Here is a 10,756-nt window from a genome sequence, read left to right on the forward strand (position 1 = left end):
AATTTCATTGAAATGATGTGGAAACAACGTTGATTCAACCAATGTATGCCCAGTGTGATGGAAGCAGCAGCAGATAGTGAGCGAGAGCTCTGTGTCTCCGTAGCAACGGGCAAGCTGGAGTGTAAGGTCTCTCGGCAGCACCAGAGAACCAGGCTGGTGAGTCTGCAGGAGGCCAGAGGTGAGGAGGAGGTGGGGGAGTCCAGGGGTGAGGAGGTCCCTTAGGCCCCCAGGCACCCTCTTTTGGAAGTCACCGTAGCGAGGCGACACTACTCCATGTTCTGACCGTCCGTGCCTTCTCTCTCTCAATGCTGGATGCTTACAAGCACTCTATAGCGTTGATTAGTTTAGTTTAGGCTTGGTCTACTTTTGGCTTCTGTGTGACCCATTTGTCCTGAGATCTCTGTACGATGTGCACAAGAAAGAGTTCATGATGAATGTGTCTCATCCTATTGGGCTTTTGTCTGTTGTTTTCCAGTAGATAGTAAGTATAGCCAAGTTGGCCTCCCGAGTGGTGCAGTGGTCTAAGGGCCAGTAGAGATTCTGGGTTCGAATCCAGGTTCTGTCGCAGCCGGCCGCGACCGGGAGACCCATGGGGCGGCTCACAATTGGCCAAGTGTCGTCCGGGTTAGGGAAGGGTTTGGCCAGCAGGGATGTCCTTGTCCCTTCGCTCTCTAGCGACTCCTGTGGCGGGCCGGGCGCAGTGCATGCTGACATGGTCGCCAGGTGTACGGTGTTTCCTCCGACACATTGGTGCGGCTGGCTTCCGGGTTAAGTGGGCATTGTGTTAAGGAGGACGCACGGCTCTCAACCTTCGCCTCTCCCGAGTTGTCCATACGGGAGTTGCAGTGATGAGACAAGACTGAACTACCAATTGGATACCACGAAGTTTGGGAGAAAAAGGGGTAAAAAAAACAAGTATTTAATATAGCCAAGTTTTGTGCGCACATGCTGACATATGTTTGTATAAACCCAGTGTCTCTTCAGGGTTTGAGTCACTGGTCAACCGTGAACTCTCACGTGATTTTTCGGTTGTATTGACAGTTGAATAGGCAATAAACTTCCATCCTGGTTCCAATTCATCCCATCTTAAAGTAAATGTGGTCGATTACATTTTGTGTCTACTCCAATATTTGTTTTTGTCATTTTAAATAGTTATTAAAGTAACTTTTAGGTTGTTTTGCGCTGTAATGCTCAAAATATTAAAGAATAGACGTTGTTTTGATCAATGTGTCACAAATGCTGTGGATGTTTCTTTTAAGAGGATTACATTGAGCCAGAACCACCAGGTAAAACAACAATGTTGAATTGATGATTCCCAGCTTCCATGATCTGTTTTGTCTTGTCAGCTAGCTAAATAATCAATAGGCCCTATAGCTAAAATGTTTAACCTCAGTATTGTCTACAGATCAGCAGTGTCTGTGTGCTTCTCCAGCTGAAGCGTTTCTGTCAGCGTCCCAGCCAGGGCTCAGCTAGATGCTTGCTTTGTGTCTCAGACTCAGATCCACGCCAGGAAAGTCAAAAAATATTTTGGGTGTCTGATTGTTCTAGCTATTCTCACAGAAACTTAATTGGGAGGATGACTGTTTGTTTGATATGGTTTTTACATTTGTATCACAAACCATTTGTGAGACAAAAAAGACCCTATGATCTGTGAACTGTACATGATAGTGTGCTCTAAAACATGGATTATGTCTAGATTATGATTTTTTTATTCAACATATTATATTATTCACATATTATATTATTTATTATGTTATTAACATATTATTTATTCAACATAAAACATATTAGTGAACATCTCATACTATCTAGATTTTGTACATTTACATTTTTAGACATTGTTTTAAACTATATACTATACAAGTACATAAACTTTCCAACATTCTGCTACTTTTGAAGTTATGATAAGTTATGTGAGCCCCACCAGTGAATGGGAAAATAGATTCAAATTGAACTCCCTCTGCTGGTGATTTGCTGAATGTGATTGCTTAATGACCTGTCAGTTTATATGTATAAAATGGTCTTCAAAAGTAGCAGAGCACGGACTCTGGAAATTTGACGTATTTGAAGAGTGTTTGACTTGTTGTTCCAAACAATATGTCCAAAAAATATGCTAAATCAAAAAGGGTACTTTTGAAATATTAATATGAATACTTTAATGTTGAGTAATTTTAATGTGAAAAATTGTATTGCAGTAAATTAATGTGGGAAAAATATTTTTGTGCTTTCCTGGCATGGAATTGCCCTATAAGACACTGTTACAGTAATTTGTTAATTGCATTATAATACATATTTGTTTAGATGTCAATCCTGTCTGATGACCCATGCCCTGCTCTCCCCTGACGGGTGTCCTGTTTTACTTTGGTTGCTCTTTAACTGGGAGTTTCAAATGAAAAGGTCCAACTTCCTCTGCATACCTCAGCCTTCCCTCCCTTTGTGTTGTTAACTCCGTGTGATTTCTGAGTTGCAAGCGTGTCAGTGTCTTATTCGCTCTCGTTGGGTAAATCTGAAATGACACCCTATTTCCCGTACAGTACACTTTTTATTTGTATGCGACATAGTGTGCCACTTAGGGGCTTTGGCCAAAGGTAATGCACTACTATACAGGGAATAGGATCTCATTTGGAACAAAGCTTTTGGCCACCGTCATCGATGCCTCCTCACTCTCCCACCCTCTATCTATTACTAACTGTAGGTCCTCTCTCTGCCTGCAGGGCGGCACTCTCTGACCAGGCCCAAGTCCTTTGTCTCCACCAGGCTGCTCTCCCTAGAAGAGGCCCAGGCCAGGACACAGGCTCCTCTGCTCCTCCAGGGGGCGCCAGTCCAGTTCCAGGGCCAGTTCCACACCGTGCTGGACCACCCTGTCGACAGGTGAGTGGGAGGCCAGGCTTATTCCAGACAATGCAAGTTTCTATAGTTTCACTATCACATGCAGTTGATTTAGCAGTCTCACCCACCTAAATCTCTCTCTCTCCCCTACTCTGTCTTGCTCTCTCTCCTCCCCCTACAGGAGGAAGAGAGGGCTGAAGGTACGGAAGGCAGCTGGAGGGAGCTGGAAGACGTTCTTTGCGATCGGGAAGCCCCTGGGGGCGGGGCAACGTAAACCAATGAGGATCAGCTCCCTGTTCCAGCCCGCCACCTCACATGCAGGTAGATATCATGTCTGATATCATGTCTACCTCCATGTCTAACTCCATCCATCCATTTACCTGGATGGATGGAGGTAGAAAGGAAAATAAATACCAACCACAGTTTATCGCCCCTTTTGATCCTCTCTTTGTATGACAGATCTCTTTCTCTCTCTCTGGTCTCTGGTCTCTCTCTCTCTCTCTCTCTCTCTCTCTCTCTCTCTCTCTGGTCTCTCTCTGATCTCTCGCTCTGGTCTCTCTCTCTCTCTGGTCTCTCTCTCTCTGGTCTCTCCTGCAGGTTGTCGTGTGGACAGTGTGACCCTGCGTTCAGCTAAGAGTGAGGAATCCTTATCGTCCCAGCACAGTGGAGCAGGTACACCACAGTAGGCCATAACACACTGACGCTAATACTGCTACTCATCTCAGCAGTTTAAGTCCTCGCAGACTGATCGATAGCAGAGCCTCTCTCTTGTCCGTTAAGTATAGAGTATGAGATTTCTCTTTCAGGGGAGGCTGTGGAAGAGCAGGAATATGTCTGGAAGCAGTGATGATAGTTTGAGTCATTTTGGGACAGTCGGAGTAGAATGGGTCCTTTGGGAGCTGGTGGAGCTGTGTGTTAGTCACTGAGCACTACAGAGACACTTATTTTAAACCCTGACTATTCCTTTTTTTTCCTACTTCTCTCAGGACAGTCTAAGCGTCTGCGGCGGCCCCGCTCCAGCAGTGACGGTCTGTCTTTGGCTGCCTCCATGGACCCTCAGCACCTGCCCCAGCGCCCCCCGTCCCGCCTGCCTTCCAGCCGCTCATATGATAGCCTGCTGCCTGAGGACCGCCAGCCCAGGGATGATGGAGACGATGAGGAGGATGAAGACGAGGAAGGCATCTACATGCTGCCTGACTTCTCCAACCAGGACCCGGCTGCTTCCTGGATGGCCGAGGACGTCATTGACTTCAGCCCCACCTTCCTGGAGGACGGACCAATCGGCTTGGGCAGCAGCGTAGTCACTGCGGGTGGCAGGGAGTCCCCGCCCACTGCCACGCCCCCTCCCTACCGCTGCCTCAGCCACCAAGGACACTCTCACTCCAGCAGCCAGCGCTCAATCACAGAGGACCCCGACTCGGTGCTCAACCAATCGGATGCGGCCGTCAGGAGAAGTCTGATCATCGCCGCCACAGCCCCGCCCCTTCAGGTGTTCTGTCAACACAGACCGGCCAATACCAGCCCATCTGCCGGCCAGTCATGGGAGGGTGCCAACCTGAGTACCTCACACAGTCAAGGCCAGGGCCAGCCCCCTACATCTGTGACCTCTGCCCCCTCTGCTCAGCCCCCGCCAGAGAGAAGATCTTTTACCCGGAAGATGGTGAATGCCTTCTCACAAAAATCCCCCAAGTCCCCTACACTGGACATCTCTGACCCTGTATCCATCAGCGTCCCAGCTAAGGTACTTCCTCCTTCTCTGTGTCACTGCTGTCCTTGTATTTCTGTATCTCAGGGTTGGAGTTTACTTGCCTATATACTCTGTATGATAAATTTGCCTCACCAAACTTGACTTTCTCCCTCGTAGGTGTTGGACATGATTGGCGGGCGAGCTGGTGAATTACAGCCTGGCATCCCGAGCAGCGGCCCCTCCCAGTCGCAGCCTCCTCAGATGATCTCCATGCTGCTTCGGTCATGTGACTTCCAGCTGACGGAGAGCTGCCAGCAGGAGATCCGCAGCAAACTGGGCCCCGAGGCCAAGATCAGAGGACAGGGTGAGTAAACAGAAATGGACTCTGCCAACAAGTTTGATTGATTGAATGTATTAGTTGATTGATTTATAATCATCATCAAAAATGTGTTTGTTTTCAATGATGATTTGAGGTTTTACTGCAGACCATAGTCATGTAATTTAACCCTCCTCTCCCCTCTACAGGTATAACGGGACCCACCGGTGCCCCCCTGTTTGCCCAGCCTCCCCCTCCACCTCCTAAAAACCCAGCACGCCTCATGGCCCTGGCCCTGGCTGAGAGTGCCAACAAGGCCCTGAGACAGGGCGCCTCGCCCCCCTACCGCCCCCCTCAGTCCCGGTCCCAGGACGTAGCCGACACCCGCTACCAGAGTTCCCTGTCTGCCGACGCAGGAGAGCTGCTGTCCTCTGACCCCAATCAGCTCTACTCCACAGTGCGCCCCCTGTCTGTGTGGATGACCGAGGGAGAGGGAAACGCGACAGAGACTGCAGCAGATACAGGACACGGCCAGGGAGAGAGGACTCCAGGACAGGTGTGTGTGTGGGAGTGTGCACATGTCTGTAACTGGCACTATATGGGTGTAACTTTGTGTAAACTGTGTCTGTTTGTACTGTGGTAAATTCTAAGTGGTGGATATGTTGTTTTGACTGTGCTGGAGATTTTTTAGTTTTGGGCTCCATATGAAGAGTGCAGTGCTGTCAGGTAATTTTCAGCCGAGCCTTCATTTCCTAACCATAACAAGCACCATGTTTACAGTTGCCTGGGCAAAATTAGATTCCTTTTTTAACTGTCGTTGTTTTGAGAAGACTGACAAAGCCCATGTTCTATTTTCCCAGCTGGTTAAGCAGGCTTAGAGAACAGTACAGTAAAGTATGTCCGGCTGCACGTAGCTACAGCATGCATGACTAACCAGTACTGTAACTTACTGTATGGCTGTAAAAAAGTTATACTTTTTTTTATTGCAGGATACGGAGACCCTGTCCTCTGAGACGTCTGACTCTGTGGCGTCCAACTCGGAGCTGTCTGGTGGGGGCGCCTCTGGAGACGACCAGATCCCCAGCCCCATCTACAAGAACCAGAAGCAGCTGCCCCAGTCACAGCTACCCAAACCAGTCCAGTCTGGGGAGAGACCTAGCCCCACTGAGTCCCAGTCTCAGAGGAAGCCCCCAGCCTACTCACGCCAGTTCTCTGCCCCTCACCTCCAACAGAAATCCGCCTCAACCTCCACCCAGTCCAAGCCGTCCTCGGCCCACCCCCAGCTCCTGCACTCCAAGTCAGAGTCCCCTCTGACTCAGGTCCGTGCCTTCCAGCCCACCCGCCCCAAAGTACCCCCTAAGCCCCTGGATCTGGAGCGTCCCCACAGAGCACCACTGGCCCAGACTGAGATGCGTCGCTCCCTGGACTCAGGGCGCATCAGGCGGATCTTTGGTCAACAGGGGAACCCTCCTCTGGCCAGAGCCTTCTCAGAGCGTCTGAGTGGAGCTCCAGACCACCTCACCCGCTACCTCGCAGCCAGGGCAGCCAGCCAACCATCCCCGGGTCAGCAGCCCCCTCAGCAGGCCCAGATCCGGCCCGTGCCCCTCTCCTCCACCTCAGAGGACCAGGGAAGGATGGAAAACTTCTACTACGAGATCGCCGGGCCTGAGAATCCGCAGGGCCCCCCCAGCTATGCCCGCCACAGCTACCAGAACATGAGGCTGGACCTGGAGGGTAACTTCCGCCCGGCCCCCCACCCAGAGGCCAACAAAAGGCCCATCTCCCGGGGGCATCACCAACCCCAGCCTCTCCACCACAACCAGGGTGGACCCAGAGGCGAGAGGGGGCCCCAGCTCTGGTCCAAAGAAGCCACGCGGGCTTGGGCAGCCGCCCACTCCCAGTCCCATTCATTCTCCCACGGACACTCCCAGGACGGCTCCACCCACCACCATCACCCCTCTCACCACCACCCCCGGCCCCAGCGCCAGACCTCCTCCTCAGTCCGGCTGGCCCGTAGTGAGATGCACCCCCTCCCCTCCTCCTCCATGGTTCCCCTGGCGCTCCACCAGCACCAACGCAACCTCCACCGCTCCAACAGGTCAGCCTCTACAGACCTCACCGCCTCCCAGCTACACCCCTATTTTGAAAACGGGAAGGTGTGCTATCGTAAGCCAGAGGAGGCTCCTCTGAGTCTGAGCCAGCCTCCCCAGGGCAAGTCTCTCCAGGGCCAGCCATCCCAGCCCTCCCCTCCAAAGGCCCACAGACCAACCTCCAAGGACCTGTCTGAGCCCATCTACGTCAACTTCCCTTTCCCCAGCCCCTCTACTGGGGCCCAAAAGAGCTGGACCAGCACAGACCTGGATGGAGACTCTCCACAGGATTTTGAACCTCTTGCCTCGCCAAACGACCCCCCTCCCCCAGAGGACCAGAGACAGTCCTCCCCCCGCCTGGCCCCTGACCAGGCATGCTCCACCAGCGTCAGCCTCACACCCTCCACTCCAGACAGCCCAGCCGCCCACAATGACTCGGCAGCAACGACCCCAGGGAGCATCCAGGAGAGCGACTTCCTCCCAGCGCCCACAGCGTCTACATCGACAGGGATCCACTACCGCAGCCGCTCAGACCCCCAGAGCTCCAGCTGTAGTACAGAGCCCATCCAGGGCCTGTCGGGGAAGGAGATCGCCTCCCTGCTGATAGAGAAGCTGGCTGAGGAGGAGAGGGCTGAGGGTCCCTCCACAGTCACCTCCTCCTCTGCCTCCACCAGCTCCTCCCCTGCCATGGAGCACCCTGCCAACCCCTACCCCAGCCAGCAGCACAACCAGTCCCCGCCTGCCTATAATGTCTACACCCCGGGCCCCTCACGGATCAGGGCTCCTCAGAGGGCTGGGGCAGGGGGCTTCCAACGCCAAGACCCGCTCCGGAGGTCCTCGCCCGGGGGCCAGTACAGGCAGGCCTTTGACGTCATGCCCTCAGGCGATCAGGTGCTCAAATACTACCGGACCCAAGACTTCACCCAGGGAGAGCACCAGAGCTCTGGCGCTAACCCCTACCCCCCTTGGCAGCACTACCAGGAGCCCCCCTACCCCATCCAGAGCCCCCAGGACCCCTGCTCCTCCAGCTACCCCAGCCAGCCCCTCTTGGAGCCCTCAGACTCCCCGTCTGCAGCCTTCTCCAACCTGACGCTGGGAGCCCCCAGGCCCTACCCCGGCCAGCCAGGAGGCCTCCAGTACAGCCAGTACCCCTTCCAGCCTGGCCCGATGCTGGGCCAATACCCCAACCCTCCACCCCGCAGAGATGTGGTCCACGAGCCGGTGCTGCGGCCGCAGGGTCTGAGGAACCAGAGAGGGCTGGCACGGCAGGGCAGCTTACCTGGACCATCACCCAACTGGACCATCCATACTGAGGGTCAGACACGCAGCTACTGCTGAGGAGGAGCGCAAAGTAGACTTTTACACACTGTACCCTATCAGACTGAATGTGAAAGAGAGAGAAAGAGCTAGGAAGAGACCATGTAAAACTCTCATGGTCCACAGAGAAAGGGAACAGGACGATAGAAAGCCTTCCTGGAAACGTGAGACAACAGGTCATGTCTAGAAATGGGACCAAGGGCAAGGCATTCTGGGGTAGCTAGACATACAGTCCAGTTTCCTGTTTGAACATTCCCTGGGGCCTATCACCACTTCACACCTGCAACCACTGGACCAATGAGAAAGAAGGGAACAATGATGGAAGGCGATGAAGAGATCAAAGAGATGAACCGAAAAGTGGCTTAGATTTGAAAACATTCCAGAGCAGACTGTTGTTGTGAGTGTTGAGAAAGAAAGGCGAATAGCTGCCAGGGTCTTTTCTGGATCAAAATGGGGCTTACGTGGTGGGCGTGGCCAATGGTGCGGTGGCCGAGCGACAATTTTAGAGGCCCTTCTGTTGGCCGCAGTGACAAAATGTAGTGGTTTTCAAGCAAATTTTGTGCAATTCTACACATTTTGCCATGTGACGGAGATACAATTCTACAGTTTTAAAGCACATTTTCTGCAACTCAAACAAATCTGGTGGCCCCATGCTATGACAAAAACCCCTGAATGCATAATTTTTGGAATTTTAGATTCTCCCTGATTGTCCAGCTTTTATTTAGGTGATGGTTAGTTCTCAAAGATTATCTTATTTTTAAAAAATATATAGGTTCATTATCTTTTCTACATACTTCACATCTCTTTTTAGTAATTTAAGTTTACACATTGAAAATGTTTTCCATCCTGAAAATTATTTATTATATAAAAAAAAAAAAAATATATATATATATATATATATATATATATATATATATATATATATACATACATACAATACCAGTCAAAAGTTGACACAGCTACTCATTCAAGGGTTTTTCTTATGTTCTACATTGTAGAATAATAGTGAAGACATCGAAACTTTGAAGAATCTAAAATCTGTTTTAACATTTTTTGGTTCCTACATTATTCCATGTGTTATTTCAAAGTAGCCACCCTTTGCCTTGATGACAGCTTTGGCATTCTCTCAACCTGCTTCACCTGGAATGCTTTTCCAACAGTCTTGAAGGAGTTCCAACATATGCTGAGCACTTGTTGGCTGCTTTTCCTTCACTCTGCGGTCCAACTCATCCCAAACCATCTCAATTGGGTTGAGGTCGGGTGATTGTGGAGGCCAGGCCATCTGATGCGTCACTCTCCTTCTTGGTCAAATAGCCCTTATACAGCCTGGAGGTGTGTTTGGTCATTGTTCTGTTGAAACACAAAGTATAGTCCCACTAAGCGCTAACCAGATGAGATGGCGTATCGCTGCAGAATGCTGTAGTAGCCATACTGGTTAAGTGTGCCTTGAATTCTAAATAAAGCACTTAGTGTCATCAGCAACACACCATCACTGTGCGAGCCACACATGCGGAAATCATCCGTTCACCTATTTTGCGTCTGACAAAGAAAATCTCAAATTTGGACTCATCAGACCAAAGAACAGATTTCCACTGGTCTAATGTCTATTTTATTTATTTATTTTCCCACCTTTTATTTATCCAGGTAGGCCTGTTGAGAACAAGTTCTCATTTACAACTGCGACCTGGCCAAGATAAAGCAAAGCAGTGCGACACAAACAACAACACAGAGTTACACATGGAATAAACAAACGTACAGTCAATAACACAATAGAAAAATCTACAGTGTGTCCATCTACAGTACAGTGTGTCTATTGCTTGTTTCTTGGCCCAAGCAAGTCTCTTCTTCTTATTGCTGTCCTTTAGTAGTGGTTTATTTGCAGCAATTTGACCATGAAGGCCTGATTCACACAGTCTCCTCTGAACAGTTGATGTTGAGATGTATCTGTTACTTAAACTCTGTGTAGCATTTATTTGGGCTGCAATCTGAGGTGCAGTTAACTCTAATGAACTTATCCTTTGCAGCAGAGGTAACTCTGGGTCTTCCTTTCTTGTGGCAGTCCTCATGAGAGCCAGTTTCATCATGGTGATTGATGGTTTTTGCGACTGCACTTGAAACTTTGAAAGTTCTTGACATTTTCCGGATTGACTGACCTGCATGTCTTAAAGTAATAATGGACTGTTGTTTCTCTTTGCTTTTTTGAGCTGGTCTTGCCATAATATGGACTTGGTATTTTACCAAATAGGGCTATCTTCTGTATACCACCCCTGCCTTGTCACAACACAACTGATTGGCTCAAACGCATTAAGAAGGAAAGAAATTCCACAAATTAACTTTTTAACAAGGCACACCTGTTAATTGAAATGCATTCCCGGTGACTACCTCATGAAGATGGTTGAGAGAATGCCAAGAGTGTGCAAAGCTGTCATCCAGGCAAAGGGTGGCTACTTTGAAGATCTAAAATATTTTGATTTGATTAACACTTTTTTGGTTACTACATGATTCCATATGTGTTAT

At 49.9% G+C, this 10,756-nt stretch overlaps 1 protein-coding gene across 2 annotated transcripts in view; it reads left to right on the forward strand.

The window, feature by feature from the left end:
* arhgap33 (Rho GTPase activating protein 33) overlaps positions 1-9,125 on the forward strand; it is a 47,274-nt gene extending 38,149 nt beyond the window's left edge. For both annotated transcript variants that reach the window (XM_071382986.1, XM_071382987.1), the window contains 7 exons: positions 2,715-2,871; positions 3,011-3,150; positions 3,427-3,501; positions 3,816-4,570; positions 4,694-4,880; positions 5,042-5,388; positions 5,822-9,125. In XM_071382986.1, the coding sequence (XP_071239087.1) occupies positions 2,715-2,871; positions 3,011-3,150; positions 3,427-3,501; positions 3,816-4,570; positions 4,694-4,880; positions 5,042-5,388; positions 5,822-8,260 (4,100 nt within the window). In that variant the 3' untranslated portion in view covers positions 8,261-9,125. The remainder of the gene's footprint in view (positions 1-2,714; positions 2,872-3,010; positions 3,151-3,426; positions 3,502-3,815; positions 4,571-4,693; positions 4,881-5,041; positions 5,389-5,821) is intronic.
* The last annotated feature ends 1,631 nt before the right edge of the window (positions 9,126-10,756 follow it).

This window comes from Salvelinus alpinus, chromosome 35, assembly GCF_045679555.1.
Source record: "Salvelinus alpinus chromosome 35, SLU_Salpinus.1, whole genome shotgun sequence".
Classification (NCBI taxonomy): domain Eukaryota; kingdom Metazoa; phylum Chordata; class Actinopteri; order Salmoniformes; family Salmonidae; genus Salvelinus; species Salvelinus alpinus.